This window comes from Geotrypetes seraphini, chromosome 13 (genome assembly GCF_902459505.1).
Source record: "Geotrypetes seraphini chromosome 13, aGeoSer1.1, whole genome shotgun sequence".
NCBI lineage: Eukaryota > Metazoa > Chordata > Amphibia > Gymnophiona > Dermophiidae > Geotrypetes > Geotrypetes seraphini.
The window spans coordinates 72,749,854-72,777,803 of record NC_047096.1 but is presented as its reverse complement, the minus strand read 5'-3'; the positions used below and the strand labels follow the sequence as shown (position 1 = coordinate 72,777,803).

The 27,950-nt window shown below is 42.2% G+C and overlaps 1 protein-coding gene across 1 annotated transcript in view; it reads left to right on the top strand.

Annotated features, from left to right (window-relative positions):
- Positions 1-27,567, top strand: part of MEIOC (meiosis specific with coiled-coil domain) — a 170,273-nt gene extending 142,706 nt beyond the window's left edge. The window contains 4 exon segments of the mRNA XM_033919289.1: positions 5,312-5,446; positions 22,704-22,721; positions 22,723-22,885; positions 26,368-27,567. Coding sequence (XP_033775180.1) covers positions 5,312-5,446; positions 22,704-22,721; positions 22,723-22,885; positions 26,368-26,597 — 546 coding nt within the window. The 3' untranslated portion in view covers positions 26,598-27,567.
- The last annotated feature ends 383 nt before the right edge of the window (positions 27,568-27,950 follow it).

The following is a 27,950-nucleotide window of genomic DNA, read 5'->3' as shown; positions in this document are numbered from 1 at the left end:
TGGAAGGTACTTCCAGAGTAGGCCATGGCAGATTCAGATTTTTTTGAAAGTATTTCGTTTGGGGAGTGGTGTGGGATTAATATCACGTCTGTATAAGACTCTGTTGTACAGTCGTCCTTTGGCTCCCTGTTATGAGGCAAGGTGGGAGGCTTTGATGGGCCGGACCCTGGGTTCCAGTGCATGGGGTACTATCTATTCCCAGCTCTTTCGTCTTTTTTTGACTACTAATTTGATTGAGCAGGGTTACAAAATGTTATTTCATTGGTATTATACCCCAGTAAAGTTGAAAAAATTATTTTCCTTTGTGGATGGGAAATGCTGGTGGGGGTGTGGGGCTGATGGTAACTTTTTTCATATTTGGTGGGAATGTGAGTACATTGTTCATTTTGGAGGATGGTATTGCTTTCCTCTGTCCCTCTAAGTTTGGATGTTTATTTGTTAAATAATATACAGGTGGGCATGGCACCTGCTATTGGACGTTTCTTGCCTTTGCTGGTCACTGCAGCTAGACTTTGTGGCTTCCTACTGGAAACGTAGTACTATTCCTACCAAGAATGATTTATTACTTAAGTTGGATAATATTTATTTGATGTCTAGACTCACTGCACTTAGGAGGGATTTTTTTTCTCTCTCTCTTATGTGTTCCTACCAAATGTGTTCTTTCCTAAATGTTTCTTCTCTTTCTTTAAAGATTGTAGTTCATCCCCTTTGCCTTCTGTACCAGTTATGTAGTAAAATGTATATAATTTGTATTAGAACATATATAATTTGTGCTCAATGTTTTGTTATGTCCTCCCCTTTATAAATATTATACGCATTGAAATACAGTGGTACCTTGGATTACGAGCATAATCCGTTCCAGGAGCATGCTCGTAATCCAAAATGCTCGTTTATCAAAGCGAGTTTCCCCATAGGAAATAATGGAAACTCACTTTGATGCGTTCTTACCCCCCCCCCCTGAGAACTGGCATTGCTCCCCGCGATCAGGCACCCCCCCTGCGATCCGGCACCACCCCGCCCCGATCCGACCCCCCCCCCCCCCGACACGATTGGGCACTCCCCGACACAATCCGACATCCCCCCCGATACAATTGGGCACCCCCCCGCCGCTTCTTACCCTCATCTGGGCACTCTTGAAAATCGGCTTCCTCCTCTGCTGGGCCTTGAGCATCTGAGCATGCTCAAGGCCCAGCAGAGGAGAAGGCCGATTTTCAAGAGTGCCCAGATGAGGGTAAGAAGCGGCGGGGGGGGTGCCCAATTGTGTCGGGGGGGGGGTCGGATCGTGTCGGGAGGGTGCCCAATCGTGGCGGGGGGGTCGGATCGTGGCGGGGGGGTGCCAGTTCGAGGCAGGGGGGGGGTGCTCGTAAATCGAGCCATGCTCGGTTTCCGAGGCACCGATTTTGCAAATGTTTTGCTCGTCTTGCAAAACACTCGCAAAACGGTGCACTCGTAAACCGAGGTACCACTGTATATGATATTGCGTAGATAACAAATCTTAATAAAACGTGAAACTTGATTCTTGTAGCTTTTTTCATCAGGTGTTGTCACCTTATTGTCATTGGAGAAGTATCACTTGATTTGTTTTAACTCTTTTGAATGGGTTACACAACTATTATGTATTCTGTCTTTGTTCTTGTGGTTCCTGTGTGGTTGGGGGGAGGGGGGGAGGGGGTGGGAAGAGGAAGTGAGTTTCCTTGTATTCCATTGTTGGTATTCAACCTGTTATTTTTGAGATATGTTTAATAAACATTAATTTTTTCTAATCACCTATTAGTAATATTTCCCTTTTTACAGCTATATTCTGAATGTCAGCTATTAAATCTCTGTCCTCCTCTTCTGCCTGTGAAGGAGGCCTTTATATTACACTAATGTAAATACCGTGTTTCCCCGAAAATAAGACCTACCCCAAAAATAAGCCCTAACATCATTTTCGGGGTAGGACTTAATATAAGCCCTACTCTAAAAATAAGCCCTAGTCCCGGGATTCGCCGGCAATTCTTCAACTTGCCCCCCACTGTGCAGTCGAACGCGGCAGAGTGAAGTCCCTGATGGACAAGGCCGAAGCAGCCTGTTTAGAGTGCTGCCGGCCCGACGCTGCTTTGGATGGTAGGGCTCGCTCATGGTGAGCCGGGAGGGAAGGATGGATGGTCAGCAAGGGTTCAGCGGTGGGGGGTGCTCAAGGGTTCTGCTGCACAAGGGTTGGGGTACAGGGGGAGGGGAGGAAAGATACTGCACATGTGGGGGAGAGAAAGGCAAGAGGAAGAATTGGAGTGAAGGAAAGGAAAGGAGAGATGATCATGTGCATACTCCGAAAATAAGACCTACCGTATTTTCACGCAAATAACACGCACCCGTATAAAACGCGCACACGAATATAGCGCGCAGAAATCACGATGATTTGCACAAAAACTTTGATATACCGCGCTCACGGGTATACCGCGCATGCTGCCCGACGCTCCTTTCGCCCGCCCTGACTTTCCGTGCGCTGTCCCGACTCTCCGTTCACCCCCCCTGACTTCCGTGCACTGTCCCCCCTTGAAGGTCTGTCCCCATCCTGAAAGCCTGATGCCCCCCCCCCGACGTCCGATACATCCCTCCCCCCCCCCGAAGGACCGCCGACTCCCCAACAATATCGGGCCAGGAGGGAGCCCAAATCCTCCTGGCCACGGCGACCCCCTAACCCCACCCCGCACTACATTACGGGCAGGAGGGATCCCAGGCCCTCCTGCCCTCGACGCAAACCCCCCTCCCCCCCAAGAACCTCCAACCGCCCCCCAGCCGACCCGCGATCCCCCTGGCGACCCCCACGACCCCCCCACCCCCCTTCCCCGTACCTTTGGTAGTTGGGCCAGAAGGGAGCCCAAACCCTCCTGGCCACGGCGACCCCCTAACCCCACCCCGCACTACATTACGGGCAGGAGGGATCCCAGGCCCTCCTGCCCTCGACGCAAACCCCCCTCCCCCCCAAGAACCTCCGACCGCCCCCCAGCCGACCCGCGATCCCCCTGGCGACCCCCACGACCCCCCCACCCCCCTTCCCCGTACCTTTGGTAGTTGGGCCAGAAGGGAGCCCAAACCCTCCTGGCCACGGCGACCCCCTAACCCCACCCCGCACTACATTACGGGCAGGAGGGATCCCAGGCCCTCCTGCCCTCGACGCAAACCCCCCTCCCCCCCAAGAACCTCCGACCGCCCCCCAGCCGACCCGCGATCCCCCTGGCGACCCCCACGACCCCCCACCCCCCTTCCCCGTACCTTTAGTAGTTGGCCGGACAGACGGGAGCCAAACCCGCCTGTCCGGCAGGCAGCCAACGAAGGAATGAGGCCGGATTGGCCCATCCATCCTAAAGCTCCGCCTACTGGTGGGGCCTAAGGCGCGTGGGCCAATCAGAATAGGCCCTGGAGCCTTAGGTCCCACCTGGGGGCGCGGCCTGAGGCACATGGTCGGGTTGGGCCCATGTGCCTCAGGCCGCGCCCCCAGGTGGGACCTAAGGCTCCAGGGCCTATTCTGATTGGCCCACGCGCCTTAGGCCCCACCAGTAGGCGGAGCTTTAGGATGGATGGGCCAATCCGGCCTCATTCCTTCGTTGGCTGCCTGCCGGACAGGCGGGTTTGGCTCCCGTCTGTCCGGCCAACTACTAAAGGTACGGGGAAGGGGGGTGGGGGGGTCGTGGGGGTCGCCAGGGGGATCGCGGGTCGGCTGGGGGGCGGTCGGAGGTTCTTGGGGGGGAGGGGGGTTTGCGTCGAGGGCAGGAGGGCCTGGGATCCCTCCTGCCCGTAATGTAGTGCGGGGTGGGGTTAGGGGGTCGCCGTGGCCAGGAGGGTTTGGGCTCCCTTCTGGCCCAACTACCAAAGGTACGGGGAAGGGGGGTGGGGGGGTCGTGGGGGTCGCCAGGGGGATCGCGGGTCGGCTGGGGGGCGGTCGGAGGTTCTTGGGGGGGAGGGGGGTTTGCGTCGAGGGCAGGAGGGCCTGGGATCCCTCCTGCCCGTAATGTAGTGCGGGGTGGGGTTAGGGGGTCGCCGTGGCCAGGAGGGTTTGGGCTCCCTTCTGGCCCGATATTGTCGGGAAGTCGGCGGTCGTTCGGGGTGGGGGTGCGAGTGGTCCTGCCGGGGGGGGGGATGTATCGGACGTCGGGGAGTCGGCCGGGCAAGAGGGCTTGGGCTCCCTCTTGCTCCGATCGTGGATGCGGGTGCGGGTGGGAGCGCGTGCGAGCGGTCGTTCGGGGTGGGGGTGCGAGCGGTCCTGCTGGGGGGGTGAATCGGGCATCGGGCGGGGTGGGAACTATGTTTTAAAACTTTGGTATACCGCGCTCACGCATATAACGCGCGAGGGGTATGCGCGGTAGGTAAAAACGCGTATAACGCGCGCGTTATATGCGTGAAAATACGGTAGTTCCTTTTTTTGGGCCCCCAAATGAATATAAGACACTGCAATTTTCAGGGAAACACGGTACATATTCCATTCCTACTTCCTCACCCAACACACTACACTCAATCTACACACAAGAGCATAAGAGTTGCCCTACTGAGGCATTTGATCCCAGTAATACATTTTCATAATTGTTGCAGGAGGACCTACATCTGTTTATAAATAAGTTCTATACCATTATTTTATTTATGTGAAAAAGTATGTAATTTGCATAATTCTGATTTATTTTTGGCACATAATCTTTGAACATAGAAACATAGAATATGACAGCAGAAAATGGCCGACGGCCCAACAAGTCTGCCCAATCATGATCCCTTCCACCCTTGAGAAACTATTCCCTATCATACCTCTGTAGCGACCCCACATGTTTGTCCCATCGTCTCTTGAAGTCGAGCGTGCTACTAGCCTTGACTACCTGACATGGAAGACCATTCCCTCTATCAATCACCCTCTCGGTAAAGAAGTATTTCCTGGTATCCCCATGAAATCTTCCTCCCCTAAGAGATGTCCTCTTGTCACCGTGGGACCCTTAAGAGTGAAGATTTCCTCCTCCTCGATGTGGCCCGTTATGTACTTGAAAGTTTCTATCATGTCCCCCCTTTCTCTGCGCTCCTCGAGCGAGTATAAGCGCAGACTGCTCAGACGGTCTTCATATGAGTGATCTTTAAGTCCTGAGACCATCCTTGTGGCCATTCTCTGAACTGACTCAATTCTCTTCAGAGACAATTGTATTAACCATGTGCTGTAACTCAAAAAAGAGATAGTCCATTTGCTTAGTTGCAACATTTTTTCCTAATGATTAAAATTATGAATTGTAAATATGTATTACCAAAATCAGTCACATGGAAGACAGGTTTTTGTTTGGTTTGTTTTTTTGGTCAGACTGAATCTGCTCTTGCCAAGAACTATCCAGGAAAAAAGGTTTCCAGCACTAACAACACACCTATTCCAAGGCTTACTTCAAATCCATCAAGAGTTGATCGTTTAATTGTTGATCAGCTACGTGAACAAGCACGAGTAAGTAAAAAATTAAATTACTGTACTGAAAATTGTAGTGCCAGTTAGAAAAGTGGTGGTGGATGTTTTGTGTTTTTTTTTTTTTTTTTTTTTTTTACATTTTGTAAAACCAACTCGTTTATCTATTCTCCTTAAGTGGTTTGAATTAAGAGCCAGTCTTATCAAATGCCTTTTCTGTGGGGTATGAATTATAGAACATATGTAAATGTATAAATCAGGCACTAAGTTATTGTAAACAGTATCTACTTCTCATATTTTTTTTAAACATTATTATCATTTGCCATTTGTGAGTTTAGGCTGTAGTGCTCTAGGTTCTTATCCATTCCATTGCAGTGAACCTGCACAAGTCTAGAAGTTGGAATGAGGAAACAGACTCTCCTTAACACTAGCTGGCTCTGTGACTCCATAAGAATAGCCTTACTAGGTCAGACCAATGGTCCATCAAGCCCAGTAGCCCGTTTTCAGGGTGGCCAATCCAGGTCCCTAGTACCTGGCCAAAACCCAAGGTGTAGCAATATTCCATGCTACCAATACAGGGCAAGCTGTGGGCAGACTGGTACTTGAGGACTACAGCCACATGTCCGAAGGCAATGTCGAGACAGTGTGACCGTTCTTGCCAATAGTGGAGCCCCCAGGAATTAGGTTCACACAGAGGATCCCTATAGCAGTGGTTCTCAACCCTGTCCTGGAGGACCACCAGGCCAGTCAGGTTTTTGGGATAGCCCTAATGAATATGCATATGAGAGATTTGCATATAATGGAGGTGACAGGCATGCAAATCTGCCCCATGCATATTCATTAGGGCTATTCCAAAAACCCGACTGGCCTGGTGGTCCTCCAGGATAGGGTTGGGAACCACTGCCCTATATGGCATGGTCTACTGGTTCCAAAGGAAAATAGGGCAGGGTTTTTCACTTGCAACAACCACTTACCCTTTGGGTTAAGGCCTCTGGTGCCAGTGATTTTTGGGTCTTTGCTGCTTGAACCGGAGGTGAGAACCGAAAAACAGATGAATAAGACAGGATTAAGGCTAAGATCCATCAGGGTCTGGAGTTAGGATCAAGAAGAATCTAAAGAAACAAGTAGACTCTGTTGAGAAACAGACATCCAAAGCAAAGCCAACACTGTGATAGGTTATGCTGCTGTTCTCTCTGTGATCACTTTAGGAAGTAGAATGTGCATATGGGTACAATACATAACTTTCTCTTGTTGCTGTTACGTATAATAAAGCAAGAAGTTGAGACTGTTTAAATGATCTGAGAATGTCTGATTACGTGATGCCAAAAGTAATTTAGCCAAGGAAATTCACACTTTGATTCTACTTCAGCTACCACTGACTTTGGCAAGGAATTTTAAATATTTCAAAAGCCAATGGTGTAATTATGAAATTGCAACTGACATCATCTTCAGTCCAGCTACAAAATTGGCTAGTGGTCTTTGTCATAAATCGTATAGAGACAGACTTAGAGACCTAAATATGAATACTCTGGAAGAAAGATGGGAGAGAGTAGATATGAGAGAGATGTTTAAATATCTCCATAGCATTAATATAAAGATGAGTCTTTTTGAAATGAAGGAAAATTCCGGAAGGAAAGGGCATAGGATGATAAGATGTGATGGGCTCAGGAGTACTCTAAGGAAATACTTCTGTACAGAATGGGTAATAGATGTGAGGAATTATCTCCCAGTAGAGGTAGTGGAGACAAAGACTCTCTAAATGTAGGATATCATGGGACAAGTGTGTGGGATCTCATAGGGAGAGGAAGAGATAGTGGATGCTTTGGATGGGCCATTTGTCTTCTATCTGCTGTCATGTTTCTATGACCTGCAGGAACAGCCAAAAAAAAAATGCTCTGCCATTCTCCTGGAATGTATTGATGTAGATGTATGTAAGCGGTATGAGACCCTGACTTTAGAGCAGTGGTCTCAAACTCAAACCCTTTGCAGGGCCACATTTTGGATTTGTAGGTACTTGGAGGGCCTCAGAAAAAATAGTTAATGTCTTATTAAAGAAATGACAATTTTTCATGAGGTAAAAACTCTTTATAGTTTATAAATCTTTCCTTTTGGCTAAGTCTTAATAATAATATTGTCATGTATAGCTAAAGAGACATATGATCAAGAAACTGTTGTATTTTACTTTTGTGATTATGATAAACATACCGAGGTCCTCAAAATAATACCTGGCGGGCCACATGTGGCCCCTGGGCCGTGAGTTTGAGACCACTGTTTGAGGCAGACAAAACTGATGTGAACAAAATCCTGAACACATTTTGACCTCAAAAAATGAAGAAACAGATTGTGGACGAAAAAGACACGCCAAAGAAAGAGGAAAAAAGGAACAGAAATCAGGGGCTGGCAGCTCATGAGGGGGACGGCAAGAGGAGCAAATCACAAGGAAAAACAGCAGGAAAGAGAAAAAACCGGGACTTAAATTGCTTGTACGCAAATGCGAGAAGCCTAAAGACCAAAATGGGAGAACTGGAAGTCACAGCCAAAAAAGAGGACCTAGACATCATTAGAATCATGGAAACATGGAATGAGGAAAACAAATGGGACATAGTACTGCCAGGGTACAAACTCTATAGGAGAGACAGGACTCACAAGAAGGGTGGAGGAATAGCACTATATATAAAGGACACCATTCACTCGACCAGAGTGGATACGGCAACAAAGGCGGAAGGATTGGAATCATCATGGGTTAAATAACCAGGAAGAAATGGATTTGACATAAAATTGGGACTGTACTATCGTCCACCTGGTCAAACAGAAGCAAACGACAAAGAACTGGAAGCAGAATTGAGGCGGGAATGCAAAAACGGAAACGTGATGGTAATGGGGGACTTTAACTACCCCGGGATAGACTGGAGTACTGGAAACTCCAACTGCGCAAGGGAAACAGAATTCCTAGAGGCTGTGAGGGACTGCTTCATGGAACAGCTCATCAAGGAACCAACAAGAGGGAATGCCATTCTCGACCTAATCCTCAATGGGCTAGGGGGATCTGCAAAGGAAGTGGAAATAGTAGGACCACTAGGAAACAGCGATCACAACATGATCCAGTACAAATTAGAAGTAGGAACATCAAAAGTGAAGAGAACCACAGCGACAACGCTCAACTTCAAGAAAGGGAACTACGATGCTATGAGAGCAATGGTGAGAAAGAAACTCAGAAATAGCTCAAGAAAAACAGAGACCTTGGAGAAAGCCTGGTCCCTATTCAAGGACACGGTGCAAGAAGCACAAAATCTGTACATCCCCAGGTTTAGAAAAGGGTGCAAAAAAAAAAATCGAAAAAAGACCCGGTATGGATAACCAATGAAGTGAAGAAAGCGATAGGAGACAAGAAAAAATCGTTCTGAAAATAGAAAAAGGACAAAACTGGAAGGAACACAGAAAACACCAAAAAGAATGTCACCGAGTGGTTAGGAGAACAAAAAAAGAATAAGAAGGGAGACTGGCTGGAGAAGCAAGAAATTTCAAATCATTCTTCAGATATGTTAAAGGAAAGCAACCGGCGAGGGAGGAAGTAGCGCCGTTGGATGATGGCGACAGAAAGGGAGTGGTAAAGGAGGACAAAGAGATAGCTGATAGATTAAACAAGTTCTTCTCGTCAGTCTTTACAAGCGAGGACACATCCAATGTACCAGAACCCAAAAAGATCTTCAGTGGAGACCAAGAAGAAAAACTATCGACAATAGAGGTAAGCTATAAGGATGTCCTCCAACAGATAGTTAGATTGAAAAGCGACAAATCACCGGGCCCGGACAGAATCCACCCAAGGGTATTAAAAGAACTAAGAAACAAAATAGTGAAAATACTCCAATGAATTTGCAACCTATCCTTGAAAACTGGGGAGATCCCAGAGGACTGGAAAATAGCAAATGTTACACCTATCTTTAAAAAGGGATCGAGAGGTGATCGGGGAACTACAGGCCGGTAAGCTTGACTTCAGTTCTGGGCAAGATGGTTGAAGCACTGTTAAAAGACAGCATCTGTGAGCACATAGAAAAAAATGGACTAATGAAAGCGAGCCAACATGGCTTCTGCAAAGGAAGATCGTGCCAAACGAACTTACTGCACTTCTTTGAAGGGATAAACAGCCAGATGGACAAAGGGGAACCCATAGACATCATTTATCTCGACTTCCAAAAAGCCTTTGATAAGGTACCCCATGAGCAGCTACTTAGGAAGCTGTGGAACCAAAGGGTGGAAGGGGACGTATACAGATGGGTTAAACACTGGTTGGCAGGTAGAAAGCAAAGGGTTGGAGTGAAGGGCCACTACTTGGACTGGAGGAGGGTCACGAGCGGTGTTCCGCAGGGGTTGGTACTCGGACCGCTGCTGTTCAATGTATTTATTAATGACCTAGAAACAGGGACGAAGTGTGAAGTTATAAAATTTGCGGATGACAGTAAATTCTGTAGCAGGGTTAGAATGTGGAGGAATGTGAAGACCTACAAAGGGACCTGAACAAACTGAAGGACTGGGCGAATAAATGGCAGATGAACTTCAATGTAGAGAAATGCAAGGTCATGCATATAGGGAAAAAGAACCCGATGTTCAGCTACAAAATGGGGGGATTAGTACTAGGGGAAAGTAACCTTGAAAAAGACTTGGGTGTGCTAGTGGATACAACAATGAAGTCAACGGCACAATGCGCAGCAGCCTCAAAGAAAGCAAAAAGAATGTTGGATATTAAGAAGATTATTACAACCAGAACGAAGGAAGTCATCATGTCGCTGTATCGTGCGATGGTGCGCCTGCATCTGGAGTACTGTGTCCAATATTAGTCACCGTACCTTAAGAAGGACATGGCGATACTTGAGAGGGTTCAGAGAAGAGCAAAAAGAATGATAAAAGGTATAGAAATCCTTTCATACGCAGACAGATTAGAAAGGCTGGGGCTCTTCTCCCTGGAGAAGCGGAGACTCAGAGGAGACATGATAGAGACTTACAAGATCATGAAGGGCATAGAGAAGGTGGAGAGGGACAGATTCTTCAGCCTATTGGGAACCACAAGAACAAGGGGGCACTCGGAGAAATTGAAAGGGGACAGGTTTAGAACCAATGCTAGGAAATTCTTTTTCATTCAGAGGGTGGTGGACACCTGGAATGCGCTTCCGGAGGTTGTGACAGGACAGAGTACATTACGGGGTTTCAAAGAAGGATTGGATAAATTCCTGAGGGATACGGGGATTGAGGGATACAGATAGAGGTAGAGATAGGATTATGAAAGGGTATAGATAGAAGGATAAAGGGGATTGAAGGGTTTTAGACAAAGGATCACCTTACAGGTCATGGACCTGATGGGCCGCCGCGGGAGCAGACTGCTGGGCACGATGGACCTCTGGTCTGACCCAACGGAGGCAACTTTTTATGTTCTTATGTTCTCATGTTCTCATTCTCAAGATGCTAATCAAGCTCAAGCGAGAATAGGCCACCATGATCCTGATAGCACCTTTGTGGCCTAGAGAGCTGTGGTTCTTCCTTCCACTTCAGCTCAATGTCAAAGAACCAATACCACTGGAGATCTTTCCATCTCTTCTCACACAGAGTCAAGGATCTTTTACATTCCAGTCTTCAGTCCTGTACCTGACAGCTGGGCATCTTTCAAGATGACCTCAGCTGACACGGATCTTTGGATGCATCCAGAACACCTTCTACACAGTGATACTACCATCAGAGGTGGACAAGGTTTTCTACGGGGTGTACTCATCGTCGTCATCATGCTTCATCCTCCTTTATTTCTTTTTTGTTATGTTTATTTTTATATATTTAACGAATAATTACAAGTTACTCCACTTGTTAAAGAAACACAGTGTCTGATTCAATACAACTCTTGTATAAATAATATAGAGATAAACAATCAATGAATATTTGAATAAACACTTCCTCAGACCACAACAAAATTGAAATGGTCTTGAGCAGTCTTTCCAACTATTGCATCCAGCTTCTTTATAGCTGCAAGAAGAGTGCTCAGAGTTATTGCAGATTCTGATGCTGGATCACCAGCTACTCCGATGTTTCCTTCCATCTGCAACTCCTTCGGGGCAGAGCTCTCACGCTCAATTCCAGTGCAGAACCAAACCCCTGATTGCCGGTCTGAGGGTTACCTGCCTGCTGAGCAGCTGGAGAATAGTTTGTTGAATTGGAGACGACGAGCAAGCTGGTAAAACGGCTCTCACAGTCCCCTTCTTCTTAGAGTGTGGCATTTTAATTTCAAAAAGAAAAAAGCTCCGTGGTAATTTACCAAAGGTAAGCCACTCTAAAGGAAAAAAACTCCTTTATTTCTATCTTCTTCATTCTCCAACTCAGGTCTTAAAACTTCTTCAGTCAGAGTTCATCTTAATGCCATCAGTGCTTTTCATGGATCAATCAACAGTAAATCTTTGACTGCTCATCCTCTTGTTTCTAGATTCATGAAATGACTTTTCAGTATCAAACCGCCTCTCATACCACCTCCAGGGGTTTGGGACCTCAGTGTTCTCTCTCAACTGATGAAGCCTCCTTTTCAATCAATGTCTTCGGCTCTTTTCAAATATCTCACTTTGAAAGAGGTATTTCTATTCTCCATTACTTCTGCTCATCAAGTGAGCGAGCTCCAAGCGCTGGTGGCGGACCAGCCTTTTTACAGTATTCCACCATGATAAAGTAATGCTTTGCACCCATCTAAAATTCCTCCCAATTGCCTCCCTTTGGAATCAGGTGCTCCCTCCCACGTGGGCCATGGTGGAGCATCGTTTGCTTACTTGGCAACTTCTTTACCATATACAGCTCTACGTCATGGCAAACTTCATGGCTATGCTCATATTTGGCGCAGATTTCGGGCATCTGTGGGGATTAGTGGCAGGGGTGGACTGGGGCACTGAGTCGACTATGCGGCTGGACTGGGATAGCGGAGACTGGGGGGAACCTTTATTTTTATATCCCTATTCCATTCTTTGTTTTTTTCTCTCTGATATTAGATGCTTCTCGACCTAATTGGGTGTTGTGGGAACTGTGTTTTGTCCCTGGGGGGTGGGGGGAGGGGGGATTTTGACTGTATTTTGGTGGGTTTTGTAGTTTGTTATTGTTGAATTGGGGGGATGATATTTGTATTTGTTCTTGGCTACACTTCGGGTGTTTTTCTTTTTTGGAGTGTGGTTGATTGCACTGTATTTTCTTGCTGCTGTATGCTATATGTTATGTAATGCTTGAGGTGTATTTCAATAAAAGCTGTTATTTAAAAAAAAAAAAAAATTCCTCCCAAAAGTAGTCACAGAATTTCATTTGAATCAATTCATCGTGCTTCCAGTGTTTTTTTCCCACGCCTCAAGAAACGGCTCTTCATACTTTGCACTGCAAACAAACTTTGACTTATTACTTACAGGGGACTAATCCACATAGAACATCTCTTCAACTGTTCCTATCCTTTAATCCTAACAGGTTGGGCTGGCCTGTATCCAAGAGAAGTATTTCCACATGGTTGGTGGCCTGTATTGCCTTTTGCTATGCTCAGGCTGGGCTACAACACAGGGTCGTATACAGCAGTATTCTTCAGCCTTTTGACACCTATGGACCGGCAGAAATAAAATAATTATTATGTGGACCGGCACCGGTCCGCAGACCGGCAGTTGAACACTGGGCTAAGTCGTGCCCATCTCCACCCCAGACCCTGCCCCCATAATAGTACTAATTATACAATTTTTTCCATTCATTTTTCATATATACACACAATATAATTGTATTAACAACACATAATGGTTAACTACAAAATTAAAATACACAAAGCACCCTGTGTGCTTTTCAACATAACCCCATGCTAATGCAGGACCAAAACCTAAAAGTACTAATATTTACAATCAAATCCTAAGATGCAATAATACTCTACAAGCAGTACAACCACAGAGGAAAAGAAACAAATGCATTTCTTCCTGAACAGACAAATCAATCACTAAATAAAACCAATAAAAGCATTCATCCTACCGTTGGTGTCTCTCTCCCTCCATGCTGTGCCTTGCCTTCTGGTTTGTCCAAGGGGTAATCAGCTCTTAAATCCAATCTATAGTCCAATTATCCTGGGCAAAATGTACCCTGTAAATGCTAGTGTCAACTCGCTGTCCCCTTAGTTTTCAGGGACACACCATCGCGTGCGGGAAATCAACCTGAGCTCCCAAAGGCCCTTCCATCCCTTCGCTATCCGCACCTGGCCAGGACAAAACTCAGAAAGCCGCGGTCAATGTATTTGGGATCAAGGATGCGAGTGGGAGGGGGCTAAACCCAACGGAAATGACCCCCTCCCTGGCCACAGTCAAGCAGTTTGCTCCATACTGGGGGAGGGGCAGAGCTGCCTCCCAGGAACTTCTGGGGCCATGCCCAGTCTGGCCCCTTCCAAAAGGAAAATGTCTCTTTGGGTTTTGAGATAGCGAGGGGAACGCGTTTGGGTCCGGTAGGCCCTGACCTCGGCATTGAACGCCGAGTGCTCGCCTTCCGTCACCAGCTCTCTGAGGGCTGTGGGCAGCAGCTCCTCCGGAAGCTTTCCTTCTGACATTGCCCTGAACTCTTTTCTCATTTATTTCCAAGGACAGGTCCTGTGCCCTTCCTCCAAGCAGTTCCAAGCCATCTCCAATACAGGAGCTAAAGGAGATTAAAGCAGTTCAAGATCTCAGAAGCTCCAAGAGGCCCTTTTCATAAACCAGTGTGCTTACTGTAGCAAAAACAAAATAACTTCCTGCAGGGAGCACTGAGACATCCCATAGTAATTTTCAGGTGTGTGCACTTCCTGAATGTCCTAATAATTTTTTTAGCCCTGGGATTAGATCTAAGGGTGGAGAGTTTTGTACTACTGGCTTAGTATGGCTACATAGCCACGTACTAAGCGATTAGCCCATGCTTACCCAAGCTCCTACCATCTATGTGTGGCAGTAGGAGCTCACTACATGCTAATGGCCACATAAGAAAATTAGTACATGAATATTAATGGGGAAAATAATCATTTTATTCCAGGGTAAAAGTGGCCACTTTTTACCACAGTTTGGTAAAAGGGCCCTCAAGTGTGGTGAAAAGCAAACTGGAAGAGGACACTCAGCAGCTCACACACGATCCCTTTGCTATTGCTCCCTCAAGCACAAGCCCCGATCCCCAGTCCAGCATCTATCCTTCATTTTCAGGTTCTCTTCCTCCACTATTTCTCTCAAAGTCCAAACCCCTAGTCCTAGTCCAGCATTTCACCCTCATTCTTTCAAACTCCTCCTTCCCAAGTTGTTTGAGTTCACCCAAGAGCTTTCTTACACCAGCATCCCAACATCCTCTAACACAACGCTTTCCCTTGCCCAGCGTCTCGCCCCCTAACGCAGTTTCCTGTGTCCGGTAGGGCGGAACGTGGCCGAGATAGAGAAGTTGCGTCAGAGGGGGGGTGGGTAGGATGGGGAAGAAGTTGGGGTTTGAGAGGGATTATGCAGGATCACGAAGGGGGGGCAGACAGAAAAGCATGCTGGACCAGGGAATGCCCAAAGGATGGCAGACCATGGGGAGATGACCCCAATCCCCGAATGCATGTGAAGAAGGATGCTTGGCGTGTGAGTGTGAAGGAGTCAAATGCGTGCGAATTGATATTTCTGTGGCTTTGTGCACTGCACTGCAGCACTCAGGGAGCCGGCCCAATGAACGTGCTGGCCCTGCGGACTGGCAGAAAATTTCTGTGGACAGGGACCAGTCCACTGACTGGCAGTTGAAGAACACTGGTATACAGCACATAAGATCTGATCTATGATAGCTTCAGTTCCTTTCTTACGTTCCATTCCCATTAATGAGATCTGTAAAGCTGCTACTTGGTCCTCAGTTCACATTCACATCTCACTACTTTCTGAAATCCTGTTCTAGACAAGATGGTGACTTCGGACAAGCAGTATTGCAAAATTAATTTTCTTAATGGCCAACTCTCCCTTCATCCCTTTGTTGTAAGCTAGGGAGTCCCATATGTGAGAGTATGCTGCCTGCTTGTCTTGGGATAAAGACAGTTACTTACCGTAACGGGTGTTATCCAGGGACAGCAGGCAGATATTCTCACAACCCACCCACCTTCCCTGGTTGGCTTCTTAGCTTGCTTACAGAACTGAGTAACCACGAGCCTACATTGGGGAGGAAGGCACTCGTGCATGTGCAGTGCAGGCAGTCGTGAAGTTTCTAAAAACTTAGTGATACTACACTTTTAATGCTGTCCATACCGGGACTCAGTGGATGACATCACCCATATGTGAGAATATCTACATGCTGTCACAAGAACATAAGCGATGTCTCTGCTGGGTCAGACCTGAGGTCCATCGTGCCCAGCAGTCCGCTCACGCAGCGGCCCAACAGGTACAGGACCTGGGCAGTAATCCTTTATCTATACCCCTCTATCCCTTTTTCCAGCAGGAAATTGTCCAATCCTTTCTTTTTTAAAAAAAAAAAATCTTTATTCGTTTTTACATTATGCAAACAAGTGTACAATAATTCAAGTCATACTATACATTCTTCACTTGAAACTCTACATTCATTTTATACCATAAACTATCTCCCCTCCCTCCATTTCCATATATTACCCCTCATAATGTCATAAAACCCACCCATCCCTCCTCCCCCCTACATATATTTAATGGGGATAAATATAATTATTTATTTATTATAATACTCAATTAATGCTCTCCACACCTCTTTAATGGGGATAAATATAATTATTTATTTATTATAATACTCAATTAATGCTCTCCACACCTCTTTAAATTTCTTATAATAACCTCTCTTGATTGCCAATGTTTTTTCCATTTCATACACTTGACAAACCGAACTCCACCAGAAACAATAATTCAATCCTCTATAGTCTTTCCAGTTATGTGTTATATGTTGGATGGCAACTCCTGTTAAAATCATTAACAGTTTGTTATTATTCGATGAAATTTGACTTTTGGCCCTCATAGACATTCCAAACAAAACTGTGTCATATGATAGGGCCACAGGATTCTCTAACATACAATTTATTTGACCCCAGATCAATTTCCAAAAATTATTAATAAAAGGACAATAAAATAATAAATGATCTAGAGTTCCAGCCTCAAGATGACAATGCCAACATCTATTAGACTTAGAGCAATCCAATTTTTGTAAGCGAACAGGGGTCCAGAGTGCTCTATGCAACAGGAAAAACCATGTTTGCCTCATAGACGCAGACATTGTACATCTTATCCTCCAAGACCAAATACGTGGCCATTGAGATGCATTAATTTGATGCTTAATCTCAATGCTCCAAATATCTCTAAGTACAGTCCTTGGTTTTTTATTTAAATATCCAGATAATGTTTTATACCACTGTGCGGCCTGGTGACCCATAAAATCTGCCTGGAAGCATAAGAATTCTAGAGTAAAATGAGTATTTAAAGACTTCCATTCAGGGAACCCTGCCTGAATAGCCTGCTTCAATTGCAACCACTTATAACTTTGTTTTTTATTAAGTCCAAATTTATGTTGCAATTGTGAAAACTCCAGCAGCTTACCATCATTAATAACATCATTTAAAGTACGTATTCCTGCTTCAATCCAATCCTTCCAGACAATCATAAAACCGCCTATTTGTATCTTGGAGTTCAGCCATATATTTTGACAAGTAGATTTTTGAATAGTAATAGGAGTTAAGTTGTTTACATACTTTAATGTTGTCCATGTGTCCATTAATATCCTATTGGTTTTCCTCATTCTAGGCATTTTAATGCTAAGTAGATGACGAAGCCTGATAGGAGACATGAGCTGCCACTCCAACCATAACCAATCTGGAAGCTTCTCCATGAGTTCTGGGAGGACCCAATACATACCTTGGCGCAATATATAGGATTGATGAAACCTATAAAAATTTGGAAAATTTACCCCTCCCTCCTCAATTGGTTTTTGTAAAGTCACTAGAGCAATTCTTACAGCTTTACCCAGCCAAATAAATTTACTAAGAATATTATTTAACTTTTTGTAAAAAGACCCCTGAAAAAAAACTGGTATCATTCCCATTTGATAACAAACCACAGGCAATATCATCATTTTGACAGTTTGAACTCTTCCCCACCAAGATAAATGTAAAGGATTCCATTGCTCACATAACTCTGTTACTTTTTGCAATAAACTTTTTTCATTTATTATAATTGTCTCATCAAGCGTGTTTTTTATCCATATACCTAAGTATTTTATTCCTTCTTCTTTCCAAATAAAAGGTAATGAGTCAAATAATCCTTTTGTGCAATGCACATTTAAAGGAAGAACTTCTGATTTAGTCCAATTTATTTTATATCCTGAAAACTTTCCAAATCTTTCAATCAAAACCAATAAATTTGGAATGGTTGTTTCCGGATTCCTCAAATGAAGTAATATATCATCCGCATATGCAGAAACTTTATATTCTTTATCTTTATGCGGTATACCCTGTATCTCCTCCTCTTGTTGAATAGCTAATAATAAGGGTTCAAGCACTATATCAAAAAGTAAAGGAGACAAAGGACATCCCTGTCTAACTCCCCTTTGCAATTTAAAACAATCAGAAAAATTATTATTGATATATAATCTAGCAACAGGAGAGCTATACAGAGTTTTAATCATTTGTATAAATCCCGAACCAATACCAAACCACTCCATGGCCTGATACATAAATGTCCATTCCACACGATCAAAAGCTTTCTCTGCATCTAGAGACACAGAAAAAGCCGGATCTCCAATTTCTTTTGTTAAATATAACATTTGCAATGCCAATCTGGTATTATTAGAAGAGTGTCTCTGAGCAACAAACCCTGTTTGATGCATACCAACTATGTGAGGAAGAGCTTTTGCCAAACATGTAGCCAAAAGTTTGGCTAATAATTTACCATCTACATTTATCAACGAAATAGGCCTGTAATTTGAAACCAACATGGGATCTTTATTTGGCTTCGGCAAAACAATAGTTAATGATTCTGCCATAGTGCCTGATATACAACCTTTCTTTAGTTGATTCTGATATAAATTTAATAAATGAGGTAAAAGAGTATTTTGAAATGCTTTATAAAACTCTACCGTAAAACCATCACCACCTGGAGCGGTCCCTACTCTAAGAGATTTCAATGCTGTTTGTAATTCTTGTAAAGATATTGGATTTTCCAAACTTCTTTTTATATGATCAGGAATCTTCGGACCTTCAATATTATTTAAAAACACTATACCATCTTTTTCTTTATTTAAATAAGACTCAGAAGAATACAGGTTTTTATAATAATTTAAAAACTGTTTTAAAATAGGACCAATCTGAAAATGAGTTTCACCTTTTTCATCTTTTATTGCATTCAATTTCATCTTTCTTTTTTTCACTTTAAGATAATTAGCCAATAATCTTCCCGCCTTATTTGAACTACCATAATACAAAGCTTGCTGACACATAATATTTTTTTTAGCCAAATTAGAAGAAATCTCATTATATTTATATTTTGCTTTTAATAAAGTTTGCAACGTAGAATTCTCCCACTTATTAATCAATTTTAATTCTAAATCTTTTATTTCGTGTTCCAGTTCCGTAAATTGCTTATTTAATTGTTTTTTAGAATAAGCTGAAAATGATATAATTTGCCCTCTCATCGTTGCTTTAAAAGCATCCCATATTATTTCTGTAGATATTTCCTCTGTAATATTATTTTGAAAATATTCATCCATTTTTAATTGAAATTCTTCACAAAATTTTGGATATGCAAGCAATGCATTATTAAATCTCCGTACAGGCCTACCATTATCCGGGTCATTAAAATTTAAAGAAATCCACACTCCTCCATGATCTGATAAAATTATTGGTTCTATAGAGGCTTGTGTAACATCTTGTATTAGCCCATCAGAAACAAGAATATAATCAATTCTAGAAAAAGATTTATGAACATGTGAATAAAACGAAAAATCTCGATCATTAAAATGAAGAATTCTCCATATATCTTTTAAATTGCAAGAATTTATAAAATTATCCAACCCTAAAGATTTTAAAATTTTACTAGGTTTTTTATCCAATAAAGGGTCCACAACAGCATTAAAATCTCCTGCTACTATCAAATTATTAGCAGCCAGTGGTAAAATTATTGGTTGTAGAGTTTTAAAATATTCAATTTGATTCGAATTAGGTACGTACACATTAAATAGCGCCACAGTATTATTGCCCATACTCATGTTCACATGCACCCATCTTCCTAATTTATCTGCTTTCACCATATTAAATCCTGCTGAACATTTTTTATTTATTAAAATTGCTACCCCAGCTTTTTTCCCCACCGCCGGTGCAAAAAAGCAATCTCTCACCCAATTACCAATTAGCTTTTTTGATTCATCTCCATTAAGGTGAGTCTTCTGTATGAAATAGACATCCGCATTTTGTTTTTTTAAATATAGCAATACTTTTTTCCTTTTTATCGGGTGGTTGAGACCATTAACATTTATTGAAAAAATTTTTAAAGTCATTATATCAAATCAAAACAATAATCAATAATATTCTTCACATCAATATTATAACCTCTTTTCCCCTTTTTAAAATTATTATTAGAACCCATCCCCTCCCCTATACCCCTTCCCATATTCTTAATCCCCTCCCCCTCCCATCCCTCCCTTAAATTACTTGCCAACTTTGAAACGCACACCTTGACTAGGCAATAGATAAACTCCCCACAAGCTATATTATAATTTTAAAACCATTAGCCAGATCATTATCATATTAAAATGAATATCATTTTATCACACAAGACTTTTTTATCAAGGATTACCTCTTTTTTCTTTTTTTTTTCCTTTCCTTTCCCCCATCTCTCATGAACCCTCCCTTCTCTACTCACTCATTTCCATTAAGATATTATTGAAATACATAAATAATCACACCAAATTTTAAAATTACATTCATCCAAACCACATCCATCTTTCATGTCAGATTACATCACATTCCCTCAAGTTAAATATCACTTTTAAATATTATTAAATATATAATGGAAATCTTTTTTCCTAACTTTTCCTATTCAAAAAGTCAATAAATTCCCCAAAACAACAATTTTTATCCCTTTAACATAACCCTCCTAACATTCCATACCCATTTCCACACTAGCATATTTGCTACCCTTTTTAATTTCCACTCCATTCACAACATTCTCTTATATCATATGCTTTATATTATAACATCCAAACTTTCCTTACATCCTTCGCTTTTACCAAAACTTCTAATTAATTTTTTTTTTTTTTTTTTTTAATCTCCTCGTATATCCACCATTATTTATATTAAGTTCAGACCAATTTTTATCCCAAACAACAATATTATGACTCTTGTTGCATTAATAGATTTGCAATTTTAAAACTATAGTCCATACATAACAACAAATTTCCTTTTCTTGTAATAAGATGCTATATGTCTCATAAAGTCTCCTTTCAAATCTCCTCTTGCTTGCAGATCCATATCAATTTCTATCCTCTCACACTACTGTTTATACATTCTCAGTCTCATCTTTTGATCCACCTTAAATCTCTTTTCCAATTGTTTTGGATAAAGATTTACAATGACCACAATTTCAAACTTGTGGTACCAATCATAGATCCTTCACATTCTACATATACAAACCCTGTTCCTTTTTTTTTTTTTTTTTTTTTGACCATCGTAGCTCTGTCATTTTTATTTTAAGGTCAGGCCAACTATATACCAGAACCATCTTCAAAAAATCCTCTGCTGCATTTAGAGAATTTCCATTACAATGTCTTATTCCATATATCACAGCAGACTTCCCCTTTTATGCAAATGAAAATTGTAAGGCTTACAAAGTCACAGTCTAACTCTCATCTTGCTTGCAGATCCATTCTATTTAATGTCCTCTTGCTTGTAGTTTATATCTTCTCAATACTATTTAGAACTTATTTCCTTCAATCTGTTTTGCACAATCCTCAATCCTTTCTTAAACCCCAGTACCATTCTCTGCCCTATTACATCCTCTGGAAGTGCATTCCAAGTGTCCACCACGCGTTGGGTAAAGAATAACTTCCTGACATTTGTTTTGAATCTGTCCCCTTTCAACTTTTCCGAGTGCCCTCTTGTTCTTTTATTTTTTGAAAATTTGAAGAATCTGTCCATCTCTACTCTCTCTATGCCCTGCATAACACCGATTACAGTACGTAACTGCTTTATCCGGAGACAGCAGGCAGATATTCTCACATCCCACCCATCTTCCCTAGTTGGCTTCTTAGCTTGCTTATAGAACTGAGGTACTGCGAGCCTCTTCAGGCGGGAAGGCATGCTCAGTGCGGATAGTCGCGAGCACTTTAAAAGTTTTTAAAATGACAGTTCACTGTCCATACCGGGCTCTGGATGATATCACCCATCTGTGGGAATATCTGCCTTCTGTTTCTGGATAACACCTGTTACGGTAAGTAACTGTGCTTTCTGTTAGTCCCCTGCGAGGATTCAGTATGGCCCACCTTCTCGTTCTGAATCGCCTGCTTTCTGCCTTGCTTATCCTCCTACTAGGCTTCAGGATCTACCAGCCAGTTGACGGATCTTGTGGGAGGTTTTCCACTTCTGTAAGTATGCATTTCTGAAGGTTGTTTCATGTGGGTTCTCGTTGCACACTGAAGGTTAGTTCTACATTGTTCCTCAATGTTTTTCTGTGCTGCCTTTGTGTTTGTTTTCATGTTTTGTGGAGCAGACCAGTCACAAATTGTTTGTTGCTGGGGAGCTTCTCCAGTACTCCTTTCTTTGACATGGATTTGTTAAGATATGTTGCTTTGCTTTGAGACTGAACTGCAGTGGGCTCTAACTCTAAGGTGGGAGGAGCATTTGCTCAGAAAAATGTTTGAATTTCTTCAACTCCCAGATTGTGGGAAGGTATTGAACACCTAGCGTCCTAAATCTTCCAGGGACTAACAGAAGATTATCAAAGGTGAAAACCTAATCTTCCATTTTTTTCTATTGGATTTCTGGACATCTTTCCCAGAATGTCCAAACTCAGACGTAGGTGTCCTATCGAAAATGTCCCTCGACCTGTATAGTTAGATTATATACTTTTTTTTAACATAATTTTTCAGTGATAGAAAAGTTTCTTAAACATTAATGATTTGGTTTTGGAAGGTAGCTGATTTGAAATATGTACTACCTAGCAGTTTTTTAAATGATTAATTTACATATCCCATTTCATTTCAGGTGCAAAATATTTATACTGCTCTTTGAGCAATGTAGATAACTGTATTAAACATTTAATCTAAGATTGTGTTCTATCAAACTTTGGCACAGGTTGTAACTTTACTGGGAAAAAATGGAACGATTCCGTAGTTCTCCTCTGCACGCCAATATTTTGACAGCCCTTGATAGACAGTTGGAGGCAATTCACATTGTTCAGGCACGTAGAAAGGATGAAATTGTTAATGCATCAAATCGGCAAAGACAAGGTGTTCCTCGTTGCCAGGATGATAGAGGTATTAACAGTAATTATTAACTTTTGTTCTGATATTTGATTTTGAAAGTTTATTAGCTGAGAATTACAAACACTAACCCCCTCTTTTGCAAATGCATAGTGTGGGTTTTAGCGCCGGCAGCAGCGGTAACTGCTCCGACGCTTATAGAATTCCTATGGGCGTCGGAGCAGTTACCGCCGCTGCCGGCACTAAAACCCGCGCTATGCATTCGTAAAAGAGGGGATACATTAACAACAAAAAAAAGAAATTAGAACATGAAAAGCTGAAGAAACAGTATGGAAGCTTCTGCACTGCTTCACGTGAGCAATACTCAGGCTGCTCTGCTTGAGTAACAGAATTTATCTGAGGACAAGAAGGGTGTTGTGTGATTTTTGACCAGAAAGTGACTTTGAGTTGGCACATATAAATGGTATTTCAATCTTTTTTTTTCTGTGTGTTACAATGCATTTGCTCTGTTAGATCTTTTATGTCAACCTCATATTTCCTTGTCATCCAGCAGCAGGTGAATCCAGAGACTTGTAGGTTATGACCATCTGCTAGCTAGTAGAGATAAAGAGCATTTAGCTGAGCTTTATCGCACATAATGGTGTGCTCCAGCAAGTGAATGGATGGTCTTTCTCAACCTCCTGATCGTCTTTAATACTTGACTCCTGTTCTAAATGTCTCAGTTCAGATGAGCTGGGGTGTTACATAAGAATATAAGAGTTGCCATACTGGGACAGACCAAAGTATCTATGAAACCCAGTATCTAGTTTCCAGCAGTGGCCAACTGTCACAAGTACCTGGCAAGATCCCAAGGAGAAAAATAGATTTTATACTACTTATTCTATGAATAAGCAGTGATTTCTCCAAGCCATATTAATAATAGCTTATGGATGTCTCTTTTAGGAAATTATCCAAACCTTTTTTAAACCCTGGTAAGTTAACTGCTTTCACTATATTCTCTGGCAATGAATTCCAGAGTTTAACAATTAAGTGAAGAAATATTTTCTCCAGTTTGTAATGAATTTACTACTTAGTAATTTAATCATATGCCCCCCTAGTCCTAGTATTTTTGGAAAGAATTCTTAATGCATATGGTTTGCGGCCATAGGGAGATAACCTGCTTGTCCAGAAAGACACACCTATCTACTGAAAAAGATATTATCAAGATAAGGACATAAACTCTTTTTATCCCAGGACAAGCAGACAGCATATTCTCACGTATGGGTGACGTAACCGATGGAGCCCAGGTATGGACCACTTTAAAAGTGCATCGCCCCTTTAAGATCTAGAAAATTCACGATAGCTCGAACCGCGTATGCGCAAGTGCCTTCCTGCCCGACACAGGGCACGCGGTCCCTCAGTTTTTTAGTTGAAATGGGACAGAATCAAAACGAATGCTAGGAAGTTCTTCTTTACCCAACGTGTGGTGGACACCTGGAATGCGCTTCCAGTGAGCGTAATAGGGCAGAGTACGGTACTGGGGTTCAAGAAAGGATTGGACAATTTCCTGCTGGAAAAGGGGATAGAGAGGTATAGATAGAGGATTACTGCACAAGTCCTGGACCTGTTGGGCCGCCGCATGAGCAGACTGCTGGGCACAATGGACCTCAGGTCTGACCCGGCAGAGGCATTGCTTATGTTCATATATGGATCGCCATAGCGTTCATTTTTTCTATGGCTGGTTTACCGTTACCCCTCCCGCTGATACTTCTCAACGTGGGTAGTTGCTGTGCTTGGGCACTTGTGGTCACCGCCATCCACCACTGCTTCTAGCAGTCTCTGGCCATCGACCTTGCTGATTTCTGCTTCCTCTGCTCTTTTCTTCAACAGCGCATTCCCACTCCACTTCAGCAACCCACCGCATGTCTGTTCATCATATTCTTGATGCATCCAGGAAACCAGCCAATGTTATCAACAAAAGTGGACTCGGTTCTCTTCCTGGTGTCTTCTTCATCATCATAATCCAAACTCATTATCTGTGGATTTGGTGTTGGATTTTCTGTTCATCTCTCTTACTGGTCTCAATCTACATCTGTCAGAGTCCTCTCAGCGTTATTACAGCTTTTCATGCACCAGTCAACGGTAAACCTCTTACTGCTCACCCTTTGATCTCCAGATTTATGAAGGGGCTTTTCAATGTTAAACCACCTCTCAAACTCACACCTGTTGTCTGGGACCTTAATATATTGCTTTCCAGTTTAATGCAGCCACCATTGGAACCAATGGCCACAGCTCTTCTTAAGTTTATTTACCTGGAAAGTGGTCTTCCTTATTGCCAGAAGGATCAGTGAGTTACAAGCATTAGTAGCAGATCCACCCTTCACCGTTTTTCTTCATGACAAAGTGGTTCTGCGTACAAATCCAAAGTTTCATCCAAAAGTTGTCACTGTCTTTCACCTCAATCAGTCAATTGTTCTACCAGTGTTTTTTCCTCAACCTCATTCTCATGCTGGGGAAACCGCTTTGCATACTTTGGACTGTAAAAGAGCTATAGCCTATTTCATTGACCAGTCAAAGCCTCATCGAACATCTCCCCAATTGTTCATATCTTTTGATCCAAACAAGTTGGGGCATCCTGTTTCCAAGAGAACGATTTCCAACTGGCTAGCTGCCTGCATCTCATTCTGTTATGCTCAGACTGGACTGGCACTGGAGAGTCGTGTCACAGCCCATAAAATTAGAACTACGGCAGTTTCTGTAGCTTTCCTTAGATCTACTGCTATTGAGGAAATCTGTAAAGCTGCCACCTGGTCCTCAGTTCATACCTTCACTTTTCACTACTGGAGGACTTTCTCCAGATGAGATGGGTGCTTTGGCCATTCTGTTACAAAATTTATTTTCCTAAAGGCCATCTCCCCACCATCCCATTTCTGTTAGCTTGGAGGTCACCCATACGTGAAAATATGCTGCCTACTTGTCCTGGGATAAAGCACAGTTAGTTACCGTAACAAGTGTTGTCCAGGGTCAGCAGGCAGATATTCTCACAACCCACCCACCTCCCCGGATTGGTTTCTTAGCTGGCTTATCTTAACTGAGGGTCCGCGCGCCTTACGTCAGGCAGGAAGGCACTCACACATGTGCGATTCGGGCTTTCGCAAATTTTCTAAGATCTTAAAGTGGTGATGCACTTTTAAAGTGGTCTGTACCAGGGCTCCGTCGGTGACGTCACCCATACGTGAGAATATCTACCTGCTGTCCCTGGATAACACCTGTTACGGTAAGTAACTGTGCTTTATTGCAACTTTTACCTAATTATATATATATTTTTCAGTTAAGACATTTTAGAAATTTTCTTAACTGGAAAAAAAAGGAAATAACAGAGCTATAAGGAGAGAAAACCTGGTAAGATCAGCAATTGCACTGGTTTTTCATTTCAACATGAAAGGGAATATATCACAATGCTCAGACTAGTGGGAAAACAATAGAACATGAAATATACAGTGGTAAGGCAAAATCCCTACTAAGAACAAAGTTCTTTCTATTTTTTTAAATAATAGATGTGTTTGCCCTCGCTTCTGCAATTAAAGAAATGGCTGTTGCTACAAGGAAAGCACGCACAGCACTTTGGTGTGCTCTTCAGATGACCTTGCCAAAAAGTGCTTTTACTGCTGGACCAGTGGATATGGAGAAGACTTTGCAGGAAATTGTGAATGCTGAAGATAAAGTCTATGAAAACATGAGCAACAGTAATGTCAATAGTCAGAGAAGTGAAGTAATCAAAAACTAATGTCATCAGAAAGAATAATGCACTATTATGTAGCAATATCAGGCTATATGAAATATATATTCTTTTGAATTTTAATGTTCATTTTTCCTTCCAAATTGGTAGTTTAGTAACTTTTTTTTTTTAATGAAGCAATGTGTACTTCTCTGACTAATCTGTAATTTCTTAGCATATTTGCATGAAGATATCTCTTCTCACACCAAATTTTGAGTTGTCATGATAACAGGTTAGTAAAGGTAATTTGATTCTTCTGGATTAACCAAAGTGTTACCGAAAGGGACATTGTCAGGGTTGCTAAAATGGCATAGTAAACATTTGTTCTCAGTTGGTAGCACAACAGTAAAGATATGCAAATTATAGCAAGACATTTCTGTTTCTTGGAATGCATTTCTTGCAGCACCATAAAGGCTAAGTAGTAAAACAAGATTCAAGTAGAAGCATCAAATAGAGAAATATTAGAATTTAAGAACAAGCAAAGAAATCCTATGTTATTTTTTATTTCATTTTCCTCCATGATGCAGCAGTAGAGATTCAAATTACAATAACATAATTAGCCCATCCAGCTGAGCTCTTATAATGCAAAATATGAACAAATGCTAGCCAACCAAGTTTGAATGCATTCAAATTTGCATATAAATCTGTACTAAGGTGCAAAGCATCACTAAATAATTGTAAACTGTGATAAAGATACTTCACCAAAATATCAATTCTGACTTTGACTCTTTGAACCGATTCTACAGTGTAGGTGTTAAAATCTAACGGATCTATTTTTCCTCTTAATATTTCCAAATAATGAATCAAAATGACTTGTAAGCAGCCTGCTGGGTTGCTGTCTAGCTACATAAAGAACAGTTTTGATTGTGATGTAAAGAACTTTAGGTATAAATTCAATATATATTCTAAAAAAAAAAAAGTAACCCAGAACATATGGGAAAAATAAATTCATAACCTCTTTATTAATGTAAAACAATTATTTAAATTTTGCCATATTTATGAATTTGAAATCCTAGAACCTAAGTATATTATATGGAGGAAAGTACATCAGTTTTTCTCTTAAATTAGTGATACAAATGCCTTTCTGAAAACCATGCTAGTTTCTGAATAAACCTGTTTAAAATCATTTCTGTTAAAGAGATTTTATTTGAATTGTAGGTCTTATTCATACATTTTACCAATTTTAACATATTTAAATTGAATCAAAATACTACATTACAATTTACTGAATATTTTAGAAAAAAAATACCTTATGTTCCTTTAAAGGTGCTTAAATAATGACTTCTTAGAAGTATATTGTTATCGTACCCTTTGTTTGCTTTAAAGGGTATCGGTTCTAATATATGATTTTTAAAAAAGTTG